We start from the raw sequence: 22109 nt of genomic DNA on the forward strand, positions 1-22109 counted from the left end.
AGTGATATTCTGCTCCATGCCTTACCATTTATTTTTAACCCAGTTTTATAAATGCTTCCTTGTATTTCTTCTTCAAAACATACTGAAGAAACGGGCACACAAAACAAGTTGGTGATTTTGAAAATAGCCCAGATTGGATAAGTATAATATGGAAATTTCCTCATCTATTTTTTTTACTCTTTCCACTGATGATAATTATTATTAGAAACAAGCAAAGAGCTATAAAACTTTTTGGTTTGTCCAAATTCCCAGAATTTATATAATAATTGCCAAAATTCTATGCTGGAAATTTCCAGGCATAGCAGTCCCTCAAGGGAAAGTTATGACTGCTAATTTTCATTTTAAAAGATGCAGAGGTTTGAATTAAATACTTTTACAACTTTTTTAGTAATGGAATGGCTGATAACTTTTACTTCTTGTTCGAACCAGATGACATTTTCAACAGCAGTTTCACCTTATGAAGTGAAGAATAATTATTCAGAATTGGTCAAGAGTTTTATATACAACGAATCTTTACATTTTAGGGGCCACCAAATGTAAAGGTTGGAATCCCTTATGTTTTGAGGGAAACAGTTATGAAACCTACTATATATACTCATGCATAAGTGACCTTGTGTATAAGTCAAGGGTAGATTTTGGGGTCACAGTTATGGATTTTGATATGACCTGTGGATAAGTAAAAGCCATTCTACAGAGAGGGGAAAGAACCAGTGCCCTATTGGAAGAGAGTGCAACTTGTTCACCCAGTTGATTTCCATGTCTGAAAAAGGATATGAACCCTAGTTTTCCAAACTCCCAGTTCAACATTCAAACAACCAAACCACACTGGCCCCAATATGCCCTAAGGCAACACGTCAAACATTTTATTCCAGGGAAAATCTTGACAGACCACCTCAATAGTATTCTGAATGTAGACTTTCAAACAGAACCCCAATTGATTCTGAAGTGTATCATTATAGGAAATAGTGATACTCTGTAAGATACACTTAGTTTCAATTCGTATTTTGTGGTTATTATATTTGAGATACCATTCAGAAAAACACTTAGGGCATTTGCACATTTATTTGTCATAGGCATAACAATGATAATCAACTATACTCCATTAACGGAATCATTTTAAATGAAGTACAAGTTCAGATATAAAAGGAAATTATGGCTTGGTCCTGGCTCATCTTCACTTACTGTAATTCAGATTTGGTTCTCACCAAAGTTTTTGGTTTCTTCCTCACAGCTACATAACCAGAAGGGATAGCAAGAGGGAATGCACAAGTAAAATAAGAAACCAATATTTCTGGTCACTTCAAAGCTAGATATTTTGTTTTCTTATATAACCAAAGAGAATACAGTGGCAATGTACAATTCAGAGGATGTTACCTACCTGGCTGTCTTTGAGAATTAATATCCCCCTTTTTCTACAGAGGCAAACTGGCTAACAGATAATAAAATGCAGGCCATTTTTATTTGAAAGAAGAAACATCTTTGTTCCTAAAGTTCATTGGCATATGCGGAACATTGTTTGTTTATACAGAACACAAACACTGATTTTCCTGGCACCAATACTACTGAAGTCAGCACAATAGACAAAAAAAAAGTGTAGTGCTGCCCAGGCATGTTCTTCAAATGTCTCCTACTTGCAGAGATTTTTGGACATTGAAAGGTACCACATGTTTCCAGTGACCCAATTTTCTTCTTTCTTACTGTACTCTACTTTCAGACAAATGTAACAGCAGTGATTATAAAGTATTGCCTTTTGAGGGGCGACTCCAAAGCATAAAACACCTTGTGGCACCTTGTGGCTAGGAACAGAAAAGTAACTTCTCTCAAGACAGGAATAACTGGATGGAGTTAAAATTTTATTAATTGTATTTTATTACTCTTTGTTCTTGTCTTCACCAAGCCAATGAGGGAATGTCCTCAACCTGCACCTCAATACCATCTTAACTGACAACATCTCAGCCAGAATCTATGGACCTTTTTGGGTCATGCTGTTGCACCAGCAATCACCAGTGAAAGGGAAGGCGTGTAGGGTGGCTTGTGGGCCCCTGCACAGCTTCCCTCCTCCCCTGTTCACACAGAGGGGGTGGGAGAGGGTACTTTGACACCCTTTCCCTCCCCTCATCAGATGGCAGAAAGGGCAGCAATGACCCATTGCCCTTTCTGCCATCACATGGGGAAACGGGATCAAAAGTGTGGGTAGCTCCATTGGACCTACCCCAAATACACTTTCCTTCCCATAGTTGTGGAGGAAACACCTTTTGGTGCTTCCTCCTGATTTTAGGAGGAAAGTGGGTGGGGTCTGCCATGTGTCGTTCGATGGCACACAGCAGGCCCTGTCCTTGGCCTATTTCATTTACATGTAGTCATTCGTTTATATCTTATGGCTTTAATGGATTCCTCAAAAACCCTCTGTAAGAGTGTAAGGAAGCCAGAGGATCCCATCCTTGGATAAAGAATACATATCCCTCTTAACCAAAGGGAAGAGACACAAGCCATGTTGATGAATATCAGCTGGAGACAATGAAGGTGTATGAAAGTGTGGGACTGGGAGGAAGATAAAAAATGGACTCTGAAAAGGGGGAAAAGAGGAAGACCAGACGCCTTTGGTTCTAACTGTTAGGTGATGGCAATAAAAGTCTAATTGTGAGTACCTTACCAGCTTGCCTGCTTCTCCTTGAAGATTGCTCTCCTGCATTAAACCTACCCACAGCTTTAAATCATGCATGCCAAATCTTATGGTGTTCCCATGAGGAAAAAACTTTCATGCCACTCAGAGAGCCTTTGGTTAGCATATTGTGAATAAACAAATAAATAACATAAGGAGAGTATATTGAATGCAACCCTGCATCTTTTTTGAATCATAGAGAAATTGGCAATGCAATAATCCTCCTTTCTACACCTCATGAACTAGGAAATGCCAACTACTGAACTCACAGCAAGCATCATCTTCAAACTTCTTGCTCCTCAGATGTATATGTATTCTAATAATTCCAACATCATTCTTACAGACATGCACTTTATTTGCTCATGTATAAGTCTAGAAATTTTAGTCATAAAATCAAAAACTTGGGTCAACTCATCCACAGGTCAATAAAAGTACTGTATCCTAACTTTGATTAAAAGAGGAAACATTCCCTTCTCTAAATAGAGTGTCAAAGCGCAAAAGCATTATCTGTCCAAGGAGAACGTGAAAGAAGCACTGACCCTTCCCTACTCTCAGCTATGTTTTTCAATCTGAGCACATCACACATATTTGCCAGTAATATTCTCAACTTCCCACCACCTTTTCCATGGAATGAGCAGTCCTGAAAGAGGAGATTGGTAGGAGAATGACCAGCTCTAAAGAAGTAATATTCATAGAATCATAGAAAACTAGAGTTCATTTTTTAGAGGAAATGAACAAAGACGATGACGTGTTTCAAGACCTCTGGGTGATTTGTAACAGACTGGGAAGGATTATTGAACTGCTGAAAGCTTTACGATCTCACCCTATTGAGCAGAATAGACAACTTAAATGAAGAATGCTTGGATGAAAACCAGTAATGGCTTTTTATACATGCAAACATTATGAATCCATTTCTGGGAATCATAACAAACTTTCAGGCTAACAATGCATTCAGTGAAACAACATTCCTTTGTTCAAACAGTTCACTGGATCATAGAATCTTAAGAGTTGGAAACAGACACACCATGTAGTCTAAACCCCTGCCATGCTGGAAGATACAATTACAGCAAACCTGAAAGATTTCCATACAAACTATGTTTAAAAATTTCTAAAGAAACTTCTCTTCTCAAAACCATTCATTACAATGTCCAAGAGTTCTTGCAGTAAATAATCTCATCTTAATATTTAGATAGAACCTCTTTTCTTGTAATTTTATTGTGTTCCACCAACACTATTTTACACTTTTCACTAAGAGTGATGTGATTTACACATCAGTGCAGCAGTGGCTCTGCTTTACATGTTACCCAGATTTTAAAGGAGCTATCCAAAGTGCTAGACCTTATCCCAAAACACATTCAGCACCTCAAACAGATCCTTCAAAGAACTGAATGAATAGCTAAATCTACTGCCTCACCAACATGGAAATCTCAAGCTTAAGTAGATCCAGTTGGTGGACAGGTGTCAGAGAAAACCAAGAAGATCCCACAAGTCTGAAATCAACCATCACTGTGGACTCAAAAATAGTCTTAAATTGCTTTGCCTCACACTTCATGGATTCATGATAAACTGGACCTCTTAAACAGTCTATAAAGAATTGTCGAAGGCTTTCGTGGCTGGAATCACTCAGTTCTTGTGGGTTTTTTCGGGCTATATGGCCATGTTCTAGAGGCATTTCTCCTGACGTTTCGCCTGCATCTATGGCAAGCATCCTCAGAGGTGAGGTCTGCTGGAAATGGGAAAAAAATATATTCCACAGATATATAAACTAGGCCTGTAGGTTTCGTTTCGTTAATTCGTTATTTCGTATTAAAATCGTTTTTTTTTCATATCCGAAGCGATATCAAAACAATATTTTTAAACCCGGAAGGGTTTAAAAATATCGAAGCAGCAGCCCCATGTATTTTACGAGCTGAAGCTCCGCTCGTTAATGGCATGGAGGCTGCTGCTGAGTGGTGCTGCAGTGGTGCCTGGGAGCCAATCCGGCGCTCCCAAGCACCCCAGCAGTGCACCATGGCAGAAGCCGGATGGCGCGCGGAGGCCGCTTGTGAGCGCGCGCGCGCCATCCAATGGGCTCTGGCTCCTGCGCCCCCCTCCTCCTCCTCCTCCTCCTCCTCCTCCTCCCATCTGGGAGGAGGAGGAGGAGGAGGAGGAGGAGGGGGGCGCAGAAGCCGGAACCCATTGGATGGCGCGCGCTCACAAGCGGCCTCCGCGCGCCATCCGGCTCCGGTTCCTGCGCCCCCCCTCCTCCTCCTCCTCCTCCTCCCAGGAGGAGGAGGAGGGAGGGCGCAGGAACCAGAGCCGGATGGCGCGCGGAGGCCGCTTGTGAGCGCACGCGCCATCCAAGCGGCCTCCGCGCGCCATCCGGCTCCGGTTCCTGCGCCCCCCTCCTCCTCCTCCTGGGAGGAGGAGGAGGAGGAGGAGGAGGAGGGGGGGCGCAGGAACCGGAGCCCATTGGATGGCGCGCGCGCGCTCACAAGCGGCCTCCGCGCGCCATCCGGCTTGTGTGACTTTGTATACCATGTTCCAGAAGCATTCTCTCCTGACATTTTGCCCACATCTATGGCAGGCATCCTCAGAGGTCTGTTGGAAACTAATGGTGAGTTATATATCATCTCTCTAATACTATGGAATGTCCAGGGTGGGAGAAAGCCATTGGTGACCATTACTGCAACATTCACACTTAGCCTGTTTGATCAAGAAAAATTTTTTTTCTAAAATGTTTTGTAAATAATAACGAAAATTCGTAAATAACAAAACATTTTTTTGGTAAGTTTTGTAAATATTTTTAATATCGAAACAAAAAAACACCCCAATTAAGAATCGAATTTAGAAACAAATTTTTTCTTGATCAAACAGGCCTAAATAAACCCCTTTTTTTCCCATTTCCAGCAGACCTCACCTCTGAGGATGCTTGCCATAGATGCAGGCAAAACGTCAGGAGAAATGCCTCTAGAACATGGCCATATAGCCCGAAAAAACCCACAAGAACTGAGTCTATAAAGAAATTATTGCTAATGATAGTTATAAAACTTGCTAATGATAGTTATAAAACTTGCTGAAAGACTTACAGGGTCTCCTCGTCTTCCTTCTGGCCCTGTAGAACCTGGTTGTCCGTCTTCTCCCTTAATATTGATGAGCAATCAGATAAAACAATATTTTTTTTCAGTGCAGACTCAATATTTTATTTCATGGAATGAAATGAGTTACATTTAACCAATATATGGCTGATGTACAAAGTATGTTGGGAAACCTGACATTATCACATGTAGATAAAATGCTTCCCAGTGTAGTCCCCCCCCCCCCCACACAATTATAAGCCACTGTTTAAACTTTCCATATTACAGATGGATTGCAAACTATCTCTCAGATCCCAAGCCTGCCCATCCACCCCCTGCCTTTGATTAATACCTGCTTTGATGCATCATATAATCTCCATCACAATAATTACATATGGTGTAATGTCAGTGGTTTAAGTCTTAAAACAAAAATGACTAATCCTATATGTGCTAAGAGAGTAAATCTTCAGTTATTTTGGCACACAAGAAAATATATAGCAAACTTTCTCCCAACTGGGTGAGAGAATAACATATTTTGGAAATTTTAATTATCTTAATTTGTTGCAATGAGATTTTCTACCTTTTTTTGCTAAAATATACTTGGGATGGTTTTGCAATAGTAATAATCATCATCATCATCTTTATTTGTAACCCGCCCTATCTCCCCGAGGGGGCTCAGGCAGTTTCCAACAGAAAAATGGCAAATATTCAATGCCAAAGATGAACAATAACCAATACAATATACAATTATTTTGTTAAGATTTTAATGTTTGCCCAAAATATTTTTACCCACACAAATGTTTGCATGTGTTGTGTGTGTATGTGTGTGTGCAAAATATAAACTTTGACAGAGAATGTTCTGAATTTTGCACAAAATGCACAATACGCTCTGTACAAACTCTGTGGAATTTTTATAAAACGTTCTGAAAGACAAACACATTTCAGAGTGATTGACAACTTTTTTTATGGGGTGCCTCAACACATCTCAAAAATGTAACAATATCCCTTACATTTCTTGTGTGTGCACGCGCACATACTACACCTAATAAGATAATTGTTATTAAAAACTAGTGGTGGTGGTTAGGGATAGACTGATCCACTTTGATGCTTTTCTAAATAAAAAATATAAAAGTTAGCTGTCTTGTCCTTGTCAGAGATAATAATGTTAAATTCATTAATAATATTTACTTAATTGCTAATATATTTACAGGGTCATAACCAATCTGGGCAAAATCAATACAGTTAAAGAGGGATAAGAAAGATATAAACACAAGAAAGGGAAGTAGGTTGAGGCTATCATGTAGTGAACATCTATTTCTGACATGAGTAGAATGTCAATTGACAGTGGGTGAGGTTCCTTTTCCAGGGACTTAGAAAACGTATGGATGGGATGGAGAACAGGACTTGGAGCCTGCCAAACGAATCACCTCATCATGGCCATGATATCAAAAGAGGTCAAGCAGGCCATCAATGATATGTTATTCTCTTTATATGTTGGCTGCTTAGAAGCAGACACAACACTCTTGGGTCAGTTCAGAAGGAGGAGGGAGGAGTCCATACTCTCCATCCCATGAAGAAAACTTGTAAAAATGTGAGTTCTCATCTGCAATACAAAAACCTGTTGCATCACACTGAACTCCAGTTTTTAGAGCACAAATCTTTCTATGGAAGTTTCCATTTTGCCTGGATCCATCTTTATACACTTAATCTCTGAGATCTATCCCAAGTTGGAATAATGGCTCCCCAGACTACTAAAAGTTTAGAAGTATCATGGTATACATGAAGTGGGAATCCTCCCTATTTTGCATTTTTATGTTTACCTTAATCTTGTTCTGAATCCATTATTTCACTTTTTCATATGCCCATGTTATTGAATTATACCACACTGTGGCATTTCTTAGGCAGTGGAGTTAGTTCCTTCAAGCCTTTTAGTGGCCCAAAGAACTTGCATTACAGCATTTATGATAGAGCTTCTCATCCTACTATACATTAGTAGCTTTGTCTGTGGTTCAGTGTATCTATCTCTTTTTTCCTCTTACGGACAATTACTTGGAGATCTAGTCTGCATGTATAAGAATCTTTGCCTCTGAACTGAAACTGGCTTGAAGACTTCTTTTTATGTCATCTTGTAAGTGGACAAGATGCCAGCAAGAAATGTATTTAGTACACAGGGGCCCTCCCAGCTAGTTTTCAGGGCATTATGTAATCCAAGGCTGAAGAATAAGCAGCTTTTCCATGAAATATGAAGTGAGTCTTGGCCATTTGTCATGGTTTCGCACTTGGGATTTTAGTGTTTCCTGGCACACTGATCCAAGACATCAAAAATATGAATATTGCATGTTAGCAGTAAAGCCTCTTCAGAAATTGGTTTCATGGATGACTCCTCTGTGGTACAAGGTGTGAATGGAGCACACTGTCTTCCTTCTTTGAAACAGATTAGAATGAACAGGATGGGTTGTATATATATGATTGACATCCGTCTGAACATGGTTAATGAATCAGAATCCCATCTCAGAAATACTGTGTATGCTCTACATCCTCTCCTCTGGACACATTCCAGCTTGTCAAAGTCATTGTGGTGTCCAAAATTGGACACAATATTTTAGATGAGGCCTGATCAAAGCAGAATAGATAGGCATAGATTCCTTGATCTAGATACTATACTCCTTGTGATGCAACCCATTGGTGTTTTAACTACTACATCACATTGTTGTCTACTAAGACTCCAAAAGCCTTTTGACATGTACTGTTGCTAAACCAGGCATCACCCATCCTGCATTTGTGTATTAACCATGGTTAAGAGGTTTGTTAGTACTTTTACTAGCCCATCACAGAGAAAATTGTAGATTGTAGCGAATCCCAGACCCTGTTTGTGTGGAAATTGTGTGTAAGTATTAGCCATGGTTAATATCAGTGCTAATTGCTGAAACCAAGGAGGAGGTGTATTTTTGGTCCTTCTCCAAGAATGGGGGGGGGGGCATGTTGGGTGGGTCCATGCTCCTAAGGTTGTTTCCTTAGCCAGAGCTGAAATGTTGCAGTGCTGAAGTATTCATGACATGGCATTTCACCAACCGTGCCTGATGTGGCTAAGACTATAATACAAAGGACGGAGTTTGTTGAATCCAGTTGTGGCATTTTGAAAAGAAACAGGGAGGAAAATGAGAATTTACCCATATTTCAAAAGTTTATTATAGTTTGACAATTCCACAGAAGAACATCCCCACATGTGTGACCACACAAAGGCCAAATGTAGAAATGATGGACTTTATGTAGAACTAAGTTATTTCTTATTGTTTCCAAGAATGAATATGTTTCTGAAGAAACAGGGAAGACTCCAGCAGAAATCTCCAAAGATGCCTCGCTTGTTAAGTGCCTCTGAGTTTGATTACAGTAAGCCCCAAATAAAGTGATGGTTAATGAAGAGCAGATGTTGAAGGGCAAGCTGACAACATTTTACTGCAATATGAATAAGAGAATACTACTTTTATAATCCAACTGAAAAAGTCCTGTAAACTCCTGTTCCTGTTCTCCAAAAGGATTGCCTCAGACTGACTGTAAGGACAAAATATCCAAAAACCATCAGATCCCATGTGATCTTGGGAACTAGGCTGGGTCGGTCCTGGTTAGAACTTGGATGGGAGTCCACTAATGAATACTAGGTGCTATGGGCTTTACTGTCAAAAGTAACTCTTGAGTATTCCTTACCCAAGCAATCCTGGTTAAATTAATGGAGACACCATAAGCTTACAGGCAACTTGAAGACACGTGACTTGCTATATAAGTTACCATATAAGCCTGTAGCAAATTCAGAATGTAATGTGTTTTTATACTGTTAGGTTATTGTAAGGAAGATGCCCGTCTGTGAAATTCATGAGCATTACAATGAGTACTTACTCTACAGGTCTATGTAAGTGCAGTATGCTTTAATGAACATACTGCATATATGCCTTTCTATGATTATTTTAACTGGTAAAGGATTGCAACACAGCCATATAAAACTCACAAATACCTGTCTCATCGCTGGCTCAATGACCCATGCTTCAGAATATTTGGACACAGAACTGGATTTGCTATCCTTCTCAAACAGGGATTGCAATTGGACTAACAAATAATTGCACTAGTGGAACTTTGTTATAGTCTTTTTCAATGCATATAATCACACATTTTTAAATTAATGTATTAAGAAATGTTACATGTTTTTGTTACATGTTGATGCTGACTCTCACAATCCTGCTAGTGCTACTATAATTTCAATGTGTGGAGGGATCATCTGACCCTTCCTTCCATCTGTTAGCTTGTTGCTTTTCCTCTCTGACAGAAAGAACCCCTCTGATTAATGGTTATCATGGGGTGGCAGAAGCAATTGAATAGACTTGAGTCTTCTGTTTGGCAGATGAGGTCAAAGACCCACTGGGTAGCTGTACTGAAGCCAGACCACCAGCAAAAGAGGCCTCCTGGGTTGTCACAGGGCATGACTGCTTGGCACTCTCCTCTCCTTGTTTGGCATCTTTCGAGTGGTACACTGAGAGTGCCTCATTCTCTTATTACCAAGGGACTATTTAGCGGAGACCCTTTTCCTCCAAAAAAGTAAATTTTAAAAGAATAAAAAGTGAACTTATCTAAGAAAGTTTATTTTCAATACACCCCTTATGTGGAATTCCAAAATACTCCAAACCTGAAACTGTTCACATAGGTGGCTGAGATGGTGCTTTCTGGTAGTTCAGTGTTATTATTTGATGTTATTAACAATGAATACAAATATTACTTGAAACATTGCATATAAAATTACCTTATGAAATATCGATGAATGTTGTGTTTAGGTTTGGTAACACCTCCAACATTATGTGTATGTAAATATTTCAAAATCCAAGACACTGCTGGTCCCAAGCATTTTGGAAAAGGGATGCTTAATGTGTATTAATTCAAATAACAGCTTGATTATTTCAGTATTTCAAATACCTTAAGGCCAGGAATTCCGGGTAAACCATCCTTCCCTGTCCTCCCAGGATCGCCCTGTGAAAATATAGTTAATATGCTGTTATTTAGATATTGAGTAAGTAAGTAAAAATTAAAATAAAATTCAGAAACACTTACAGGCCGGCCAGGCAGTCCTGGAAATCCCCCATCTCCTTTTCCTCCTTTCGCTCCCTGTTAAGAAATCAAATGATAAACTAATTCTAAAATGAATTTCATGCCACCTGATGCAAGTCCAAAGAATTAATCCATCACAAGACAGTCATGCACATGTGGTGAAGGGAAGTCAGTTAATACCTTCCATGTTGTCACTACATAATATAATGGTCAGTTACTCAAAAATGTGATATATGCATTGTGCATAGGAGAAGAAAGAGGAGTTAAGGCACAGTAGTTCACATACTAGTGAAGATATGCCCATTTTTACTCGAGTAAAATGAACCATCAAATGTAATGCGCATCTCAATTTTGAAGGTATGCATTACAAAAAATGGATTTCCTGTCAAATCTAATGTGAGGCAGTGGTGGCTGCGAAAAGTCTGGTGGGAAGTAGTGCTACTTCGTCTGGTCTTCTCACCAGTCTTTTTGCAGTCACCACCAGCTTCCCACTAGCTTTTTCACATCCACCGCTGCCTCCCCCTCCTTTGTCCCCAGATGGGTTCTCTAACCCCAACAGCACAAATAGATTTAGGTACTGTATTCTAATGTGCAATCAAATCTAATGTGCATCTTACTTTTAGCTATGTAAATTAACCAAAAAGATGAATATTAGACTTCCGTAAATATGGTGCATCTTATGCCAAGACCAAGATAAGCGTCATTAGGAAAGAAGGTGATGGGAGCTAGGAATATAAGGAATACTCATATATATTTTTGTCCCATCTAAGAAAGTTAAGCTCTTCAGTAGTTATAATATCATAAGCAGGACTTACAATGTTGTAACTGCTGTGGGTTCATGCTCATGGGGATTAAGGACCAAGCATAACCTCAAACTCCCACCTTTCAGTCTACCAATACTGCAACCAAAGGGTTTTCAGGGTGTTGCCTATCAGAGTATGGGGAAATGATATCTGCAGAACTCTCCTGGTTATGGGAACACCAAGGAAAACAGTTGCAACAGGATCCCAAGGCAGCTCTCCAATTGCATGTTCTTGAACACTGCATGACCTGGAGAATGCTGTTGACATCATTTTCCAGCACCTTAATTGCAACATCTCAAAAACACTCTGGATATTGGTTGGCAAAGTTGTAAAGGTAGGATTTGGAAGGTATAATGTTCAATGTAATTACAGTATTGGAGCCCAATCATGATCATTATTTCTGACAGTTCAGGCCCTATCTACAGAGACATATACTATCCAGATTATCTGATTAAAACTAGATTATATTAATCTAAACTGCCATACAATCCAGTTCAAAGGAGATAATCTGGATTTTATATGGCAGTGTAGGTGGGGCCTCAGAATCTTGGCCAACGGCTATTGCTTTCACAGTCTGAATATGCTAACAAGATTTTCTTTTAAGCAAATTCATTTGTACAAAACTCCTTTGCTTCTTGCACAAAATAACTTTGTTATTTTGTGCAAGAGAGAAAACAGTGCATTTTGCTTTTATTTTCTGCACAAAAATGCTTTCCCAAAAAAGTTTTTATGCTAATGAATTTTACCCAAGAAGGTCCCAAAAATATACCCCAAAGGGCTCAGAAACTTCTTGTAATCTTACTCTATGGGAAGAAAAAACATTAGAAATTATTTGTTCTGACATGTCAGAAAAAAAACACATTTTACATCCCTAAATAGAGCACCTCAGTCGACTGTTTATTGTCCATCACAAAAGAAAGGACCAAATCCTGCCAAATTCAAAGAAACCACAAACTTTGCCTGCTGGCCACGGAAATGTCACAGCTTATTTGGAAAACTGGGCAGCTTCAAACATGCCAGCCTTCAGACAATAACAGAAAGGGACCTTTTTTAAAAGGGGGGGGGGGGTATTCAGAGTGAAGAGAAAAGCAGGAGACAAGATTTTCCAGAGCACATACCAGGCCTGGTCAAGTTAAGTGCAAAACAACTGGATCCCTTGCCATATCAGACATACTGGAATGACTATCAACACTAGACATTACCACAAAACTCCTTCTTACTTCCTACTCATAAGATTTCTATTACAAACAATTTGGAACAGTCAATACTGTTTCTGGTCTTTATGGAAGGAATCTTGAGCATTCGTTCACAATCTACAAAGCCAATGTTTTCAAACTGTTTCTAGTTCAAGAGACCAAGCAAACAATGCCCTCACGTTAGTATTATAATAATAATCATATCCTTGTTTGCTTCTCATTCAAATTATACTCTATCCTTATTGTGTGTCTTCAAGTCATCATATGGTAACCCTAAGGCAAACCTATCACACCGTTATCTCGGCAAGGTTTCTTCTGAGTTGTTTGCACTTGCCCTCCTCTGAGGCTAATAACAGTGTGGCATTCTTAAGATCACTCAGCTACACAGAAGTTCATGCCTGACAGCAGCATCAAAATCTCTCCAATTTGACACTGTTCATCTCTCCAATGAGCACTGAATGCTTCTGGTATGGTAATACAAATGTCTTGCTCCTGTATTAAATTTAACTTGCCTTTTTCCCGTAAATTCCAGGCGGCCCAGGATCTCCTTTAGGACCTCTGTCACCCTTGATAGAAAGAAATATACAAAGATTATTTGATTATGGTATGAAAGAAAGTTAGCTGGGGAGTGAAACATTTATTACCCAACATATCTGAGGTGAAAGTAGAGGAAATAATTTAAGTGATATAGATAGATGTGCCATAGGTATGTATGTACAAAAGGAATACACATTTTTTTCTCAAAGATACACATTTCTCAGACTGCAGTAAAATCATGACAACCATCATATGGGAACATGAGAGAAGCCTCCCACAAGGATGATAAAAACATCAATAATCATTCAGGTGTCCCCTGGGCAACGTCCTTGCAGATGGCCAATTCTCTCACACCAGAAGTGACTTGCAGTTTCTCAAGTCGCTCCTTACACGACAAAAAAAAATGACAACCCTAGGACTTCCACTATATGAAAATCAAACACACACTATAAGAGGTAAAGGTAAAGGTTTCCCCTAACATGAAGTCTAGTCATGTCCGACTCTGGGAGTTGGTGCTCATGTTCATTTCTAAGCCAAAGTTGTCCATAGACCGCATGGAGCACTGTTACTTTCCCACAGAAGCGGTACTTATATATCTACACACACTTGCATGTTTTCAAACTGCTAGGTTGGCAGAAGCTGGAGCTAATAGCAGGAACTCACCCTGCTCCCAGGATTCAAACCGCCAACATTTCAGTCAGGAAGTTCAGCAGCTCAGCAGTTTAACCTGCTTTGCCACCAGAGGTACCCTGTACACACACACACACACACACCCATCTATGGAGTAAGGTTCAGGTGAGTCAGAATGCATGGCACAATTATTTTCATACAAGACAAATTTGGGATTGACCTCAAATAATAAGACTCAGACTGGATCTAACACTGCCCAAACTCCCATGATCTGATCCCTTATCTGCTTATCCCAGATTATCTTGCAGTGTAGATCAATATATTATAATTCAAGGCTGATACTCTGGGATTGGATCCTAGGATATAGGGCAGTGTAGATCCAGCGTCATGGTCTCTTTCATGCCATATTTATGCTACAAATAGAAGAGGCGAATTTTTATTATGAAGGGTAGCAACACACAACAGAACAGTGCATTTAATACTGTATTGTAGCCGCTACATAACCTCCATTTTCACCGTGCTTCAATGACCAGGAAATAGTGAGATCAGGATGGCTGCAACTAAGAAAAGGTGGGTTGGAGGTTGGACAGCTGATGTCCTGTAACTATGTCTCTCTATGCAAAATTGCAGCCACAATTTCAAAAAGCTCTTTAAAACAGAAATAAGTAACTGGACTAGCTGCCAATGCATTTTGAACTTTTTTTTGCAATGGGGCAATAAGCACCAATTTTGCTCTTGAAATCCCCTTGATACTTTTTAACATCCTACCCATTTTTACAAGAAGCATTTGGTTTGAACCTTAGATGCTGGCATCCCATGTAATCCAGGGAAACCTGGAGGTCCACGTTCACCCTAGAAAACACAAGAGAAAACACAAGAGAAAACTATAAGGTAAGTATATGGAATAACAACACTTAAGCCTTTGCATATTGAGTGAAAGGAGGTTCTCAGATCCCTATGCGAATATCAGGGATGGAACATTGTTGTGGGTTTGGGAACCATTTTTGCCCTTAAAATTACACAGAGACTGCCAAATATTCCAAAATAAATGATCAATCAAACGGCTGAAAAAAATTGATGAAGTGGGGGCAAGGGAGGGGAGAGAAGGGGTGAAATAGAATCTACAGAGGAATTGCTACTGCTGAAAGCCTTCCAAAGAAGCATGTCAGAAAGGGAGCAGAAAAATGCCTGGAAATTTTGGCTGTCCCACTTTGGCCTCATTCTTCCATGACATTATTCACCAATTCACCAATCCATATACTTGTTTAGCCTCCTAACTGCACCAAAATATAGAACCCTAAATCCTTCAATCTGGCTATGACTTAAGATACTCTCACTATCATTCAGTCTTAGAGTCCTTCCACACAGTCATATAACCTAGAATATCAAGGCAAATAATCCACAATATCTGCTTTGAACTAGATTATCTGAGTCCTCACTCCTCACTGCTGCTGGATTTTAAACAGCTGTGTGGAAGTGGCCTTAGGAATTGAGAATCAGATACAAATTCCAATGTACTGGCTAAAAATTCAATAGAGGCTCAAATAGCTGCCAGACATGGCTCTCAGAAATAGCAATTTGAAGTCAGCCAATAATGAACTATCTGGAATGCAGGGAGGCACTCAAGCCAAACTCTCCAGGATTCTGGTTGCCCTTTCTCTACTGTCACTATCAATATTCAAGTTTAAGGGAGAACTTTACATCCAGTGTTCCTTATAACCATATTGGGGGAAATACAGGCACTATCCACATACAATGAATATATATAGAGATTCCATCTGAACATTAGGAAGAACTTCCTGACAGTGAGAGCTGTTCAGCAGTGGAACTCTCTGCCCCAGAGTGTGGTGGAGGCTCCTTCTTAGGGGGCTTTTAAACAGAGGCTGGATGGCCATCTGTCGGGGGTGCTTTGAATGCAATTTTCCTGCTTCTTGGCAGGGGGTTGGACTGGATGGCCCATTATGAAGGTGGTCAGTTGAAACATTCACACCTAGCTCCAGCAGAGAAGAGCTCTTTGCCCCACCCCAGCCATTCCACAGATATATAAACCCATTGTCCTAATTCCACCAGACCTCACTACCTCTGAGGATGCTTGCCATAGATGCAGGCGAAACGTCAGGAGAAATGCCTCTAGAACATGGCCCTATAGCTCGAAAAAACCCACAAGAACCCACTGTACAGTGTTCTTAATGGTTAGTTTCATCTTTACCAAAATCTAATATGTCACAAGGAGAAAACAAAGAGGGCATGGGTTGTTGGGGTATGGAGAGTTCTTTTACAAATTTATCAGTGTCACAGCTAAGTCTTCATCTCTATTTCTTTAACACACATTTCATAAAATATTGACGATTCTAACATTTCTAATTTTAAGTACAATGTTCTTAAATTATGGGTGATTTATTTTTAAGTTCATCTTGACCTACTGGAGAAAGACAGATTAAGTATATTCTGTCACCACCTGACATGAAGCAACCTTCATAAACATAACTATAAGTCAGCATCTGGACAATAATTTCAAAACTACTTACTGTGGTTTAGACAGATCTTGCTTAAATGCACTCAAAATACATAAAAACACAGATGGAACTATCACTTTCAATGCACTTAAAAATCCACAAAAAGATTTGCAGCTTAGAAAGACACAAAGAAATAATGGGTGGCTCATCCCATGGCGGAAGACAGCACAATTTTGAAAGCATGCAGAAGCATTTTAAGAGCTAAAATCAAAAAGATAGTAGGATGTCTTAGCAGAAACCAGTATTTTCTATACAAAGATCATAAATATCCATAACTTTCATAATCAGAAAGCACCAACTTCAGCCACAAGAACATTTCAATTATCTATTTCTTGATGTTTTGTTGACATACTGGAATTGCAGTTATTAAAGATTTTACCTTTGCTCCATCTGACCCAGGTTCACCCTTCATGCCAGGAAGTCCACGTGGTCCCTAGTAAAATATTAGTATGTGTCACTGCTTTTATTGAGGATATATGTGGGTATCCTACATATTAAATTGGTCTGACATTGACCTAAATGAATCAAGACTTCATAATTATTACAATCTTCAGATGATTTTTTAAAATACTTATAATCACCACACAAGGAATTCCTAAAGTTTAAAAATGTAAGTGTACTTACTTGAATCCCAGGGGATCCTGGAATACCTGGCGTTCCTGCTATTCCTTGATAGCCCTAAAAAGAAAAATCCAAACATTACGCCAAGTTATTCTTGAGCACTCTCTTCAGTTACATAAAAGCAATGGAAGTTATCCATAGGAGGAAATGGGAGTATTAGTGAGCTGCTAACTGAGCAACAGGGGAACAGACCTCTGTTGATCACAACAGTTGTGTTTTCCACAAAGTTACATAACTCTGCAACTATGGTAGTTATGCATTTGGACCTGGCAAACAGGTTTCCAGCCATCATTATTAACCGTATTTTGACCAAAGAGGACATTAAGCTGACATGTAAAGCCCAGTAACTACATGTCTTTCATAGTAACATTGAAATTTGATATTCAAAATATAAGCCCAGCAAGCAATTTGCTAACTCTCAGAACTTGTCCTAAAAATATTAATTCATTGTTTTGCTTCCCCCTCCCCTCCCAATGAATATTTGTTTTTAAAAAAATCTCAAAACAGAGGGAATAGATTTTTCTTAGATTATGATATACATAAGCACCCCCTTCTCCAAAATATTAACCTGACACTCTACCTGGCAACTTAAACAAAAATATAAAACCTTTTGAGCAAAAAGAAAAAAATTAAATAATCTCCCAGCCAAAGGAAGGATCATTCATCAACTGGCTGCTCTAATAACCAAGTAGAAATAGCTCATGGCTTCCATGCCAATGAGGTTACGGGTCTGCTCCTGGTTTTAGTTCAGATTTTAAAAGTGCTATTCAGTATACTGAAGTCTGCGAGATCAGCATCTTGGACACCTCCTTGAAAATTCAGATGAAACCTAGAGTGCATTCATCATTCCACCAAGAAAAGGGAGCCTTTCACATCCACTAGCATTAGGAACACAATACCTCAGTGAAAGTGAAAAACCATGAATCAAGAAATTGCTATTTTGCTTTTATGTAAGATAACACCTCCCTAGGAATATCTAGATCTTCCAGCTCAACTTTAAGATCAACATCTTCTGGAAGCTGACCACAGAATTGCATTCGAGGACCTAGAGATTTCTAGGTAGGTGCTTTCTCCATCACGGCTGAAAGAAGTTGACTATGGAAACACACTGGACAGCCTAGAGAGTCCCAGAGAGAAAAATGTTTATCAAATCCATAAATAATTAAATCCACAAAAGTAAAAAAATGCAAATGTGGAGTGATGTGTGTACATAACCATTAGCATGGTTTGGCATCTCTTCTCTGATGGATTTGAGGAGAGAGGGATTTTGACCATGACCTAAGCAGCTTACCTACAAGTGTACAAGCACTTTGAGAAACCAGCAATTTCTAGGGCACAATAGCTTCAATCCTACTTGTTAGTCCCAAATAAGTCTGCTAGCTTAGTTGTAGAATACAGACTGAATGCATAACTAAATGCCAATAATTATATGGGTCCACTGAGGGCTAACAATTGGATTCATATCAAATCTCTAAAGAGGTGAAGGAGTTTGATAACAATGTCATTAGAAATAGAAATATAGTGACCCACTATTCAGTGCAAGTAAATAATAAATGAAATTTAAGAACTGTGCTTTTAGTGCCTGAATAAGCCAGGAAATTATCTACAAGTTTTCTAGGACAATGTTTTCTGAGGTTGATACAATTCCAAGACACAGCGCATAATGTGGTGGGAAGATGGGCCATATTAGTGAAAACATATTGTCACACATTAGAGAAAAGACTATAAATTGATTTTTAAAACCCTTAGTTTTTTTCCCCTTTAAAGCGCTGTTAGTGTATTTGGCATTTATACAGAGTACATTGTGTAAGGAAGATTCATCTTTAGATCATGAACAATAAACAAAACTGTTGGACAGAAAATCAGTAACAATATCTTGCAGATTTTATGTGTCGTTAAAGGAAATGCTGGCACCACCAGAAAAAAAGTACTTTATTAGGTGAGACATTTGATATTGTTTTAAGAATGTCAAAAACAATAATCCACATTTTGAGTTTGCATCTGGATAATTCAGCAAAATTACTTCTGCCAGATCATTTTTAAGTTACAGTCCATTTAACTGGACACTCAGAAGGAAGAATACATATTTTGTAAAATTCCTCAAAAGGATGCTGGGTGGTACACTGGGGCCCATCTCTTCAGAAGATCAAAATTTTCATTTCTTTTTTAAGTACACACCTCAGTTTGGTCATCTTATATCCCATTAAACAAAACAGGAATTACATTGTTCCACTTATATTTCCAGGAGGGAAAAAGTAGGGAAAAAGTAGACAAAAAGAATGTTAAGGAAAAAAAGCCCACTGTCCTCTTTTGTCTCAATGACCATACCACAGTATTCTTTGACATACTTAAGCAGAATGAGGAATAGAAAAGATCTTTTGAGTTTTTATAACAAAGAATTAGAGCATAACAAATGCTGAATCCCCATTCATACTGATGTGTCTAACATCTGTTTCTACTGATGTTACCTTTAAAATACACACATGTTCTTGTTTATTTAACACATTTGTATCTTTCCTTTTAGTACAGGTTTTCTAGGATGCAAAAGAATCTAACTTCAATTATTTTTAAAGTCAGTGTTTAAAGTCAACACACCAAGGAAATGCAGCCGAAGTTGATAAAATGCAAGTAAATTTCGACTAAGAGGCCTTGTTTAGTAGTACTACTACTACTAGTAGTAGTGTTAGTAGTAGTAAAGGTAAAAGTAAAGGTTTCCCCCGACATTAAGTCTAGTCGTGTCCGACTCTGGGGAATGGTGCTCATCTAAGCCAAAGAGCTGAAGTTGTCCGTAGACACCTCCAAGGTCATGTGGCCAGCATGACTGCATGGAGCACCATTACCTTCCCGCTGAAAAAATATTTGCATGTTTTGAATTGCTAGGTTGGCAGAAGCTGGGCCTAATGACGGGAGCTCACCTCACGCTCCGGATTTGAACCACCAATCTTTTGGCCAGCAAGTTCAGCAGCGCAGTGGTTTAATCCGCTGCACCACTGGGGGTCCAGTAATAGAAATAATAATAATAATAATAATAATAATAATAATAATAATAATAATAAGGTAAATGCTGATGTGCAGCGGCGGGAGATGGGAATGAACTGGATTAGAACTAGTGTTGGGAGAAGAGCTATTTATTCTGCAGGTGAATATATGCAAATAATCATATCTAAAATAACAAAATATCTTATGGCATCCGATGAAATTGGGATAACTGTGGCATTATATGAGTGGACTGCCACTCATGGCATGTGATTTTCTTCTCCCTTCCTTCACAAAACTACTATGTACAACCCCCAACTTCTTCAGAGAAGACCTAAAGACTCACAGCGAGGCAGTAGTAGGAAGAAAGAATTTGATTAAATAGCAGAACCCATTCTGTTGGAAAGATGACATGGCTGAATACATCCCCAATAGAATAACTTAAGACAATGACTTATATGGATCATAGTCTATTTCAAAATGGACTATAACCCATGGGCATTTTTGTCATGATATATGAGGCTCTACGGTGTTACATGACAAATGAAGTTCTTCATTTGTAATTTCTCCCCCGCAGGCCCACTAGCAACCAGGGAAGGCAATATAAATCAGGAATATCCTCTCTCTCATAGTCATGTTTCCCTTGGAAACACGCGAGCTGATCAAAATTCACCCCTCCTTTCCCCTGTCACTTTTGTTTTGGTCTTCTGTGAGTGCAATAAGTTATCATCCAAAGGAAAAAAAATCTTGATGTAGAAAGCAATAAACAACAATGGAAATTATTTATTTCAAACTACAAACTAATGCACACAATATCTTTTCCCCTCTGCACAAACACTCACAATCTTCTCAGGATTAATACTCACACTGAACTCTGTCACTAACTACAATACATCTACAGCCATTCAGTTCACATTTTCCTATTAGTATGTTTATGTACCTGGAAAGTGAGGTCCACATTCAAGGAAGAAAAAGTATTGTAATTCAATTGAATATTCTGTCTGTTCATAGTTTTATTAGATGGGGGCGTATTTTGCTAGAATTCTCCGAACAATACAGTTTCATGGGGGTGGGGGTGGCTAGCACCACATAACTTCTGGTTTTCTATTATTTCTGTTCCATTTTATAAGAATTCTGCTTAAAGCAAAGTAATATCCTCAGGGGAATAATTATTTTTACAGTTCAATTCTTAACCCAAAAGAAAAAAAATATTTGGAAGTGAATCCCACCGATTTCAAAGTGTGCTTGGGATCACAGCCTGCAAGTCGTGATTCATGGGATCACAGAGTTCAAGGTGCTTAAAAGTTTAGGATTGCAGCCTAATGAATGACTCAGAGGAGCATCCAGCTTTAAAAAACTCACTGAAATCAGGCAACATAGTTCAGCCCATGTTTATGGGCAAAAAGAAGTTCTGATGGGTTTGTTGGGATTTCCTCCTCCATAAGCATGCATAATGCTAAAATAGCAGTGAAATAGAGGGCCTTGAAATATAATGTGAACACTTCCCTGGATGGCCACTTTTAAAAAACTAGTTATCCATTATGGTAGCAGAATACTAGACAGACAGGTGCCTGCTTTGATCCAGGATGGTTCTTCTGGCCTTCTTATTAGGGACACATGTTGTCAACTCAAACTATAAGTAATGGATGAGCAGCTTGTTACTCTTGCGATGCTACACAGCAATCCGCAGCATTCCCCACAACTAGTTATGGTGGCTAGGAATCAAAGGAATGACAATATAATGAGAGTCATAATTAGCCAGCCCTTTTATAACCCTTTAAGAACAAGCTATCCCATGGGAATAAATCCCAGAGAGTATGGGAGAAAGGCAGGCAAAGACAAGATGTGGGCATGCTCCAATTGGACTCTCTCTATAGCAGTGCTTCTCAACCTGTGGGTCCCCAGATGTTCTAGCCCTCAACTTCCAGAAATCCTAACAGCTTGTAAACTGGCTGGGATTTCTGGGAGTTGCAGGCCAAAACTGTGGGGACTCACAGGTTGAGAACCACTGCTCTATAGAC

At 39.2% G+C, this 22109-nt stretch overlaps 1 protein-coding gene across 1 annotated transcript in view; it reads right to left on the bottom strand.

The window, feature by feature from the left end:
- The window catches only part of COL21A1 (collagen type XXI alpha 1 chain), a 111852-nt gene that overhangs the window by 38464 nt on the left and 51279 nt on the right, over positions 1 to 22109 (bottom strand). Inside the window, exons 11-17 of the mRNA XM_060788089.2 lie at positions 17116 to 17169; positions 16871 to 16924; positions 14774 to 14827; positions 13321 to 13374; positions 10813 to 10866; positions 10678 to 10731; positions 5731 to 5784 (exon numbers count right to left, since the gene is read on the bottom strand). Coding sequence (XP_060644072.2) covers positions 5731 to 5784; positions 10678 to 10731; positions 10813 to 10866; positions 13321 to 13374; positions 14774 to 14827; positions 16871 to 16924; positions 17116 to 17169 — 378 coding nt within the window. The remainder of the gene's footprint in view (positions 1 to 5730; positions 5785 to 10677; positions 10732 to 10812; positions 10867 to 13320; positions 13375 to 14773; positions 14828 to 16870; positions 16925 to 17115; positions 17170 to 22109) is intronic.

Source organism: Anolis sagrei, chromosome 1 (assembly GCF_037176765.1).
Source record: "Anolis sagrei isolate rAnoSag1 chromosome 1, rAnoSag1.mat, whole genome shotgun sequence".
NCBI lineage: Eukaryota > Metazoa > Chordata > Lepidosauria > Squamata > Dactyloidae > Anolis > Anolis sagrei.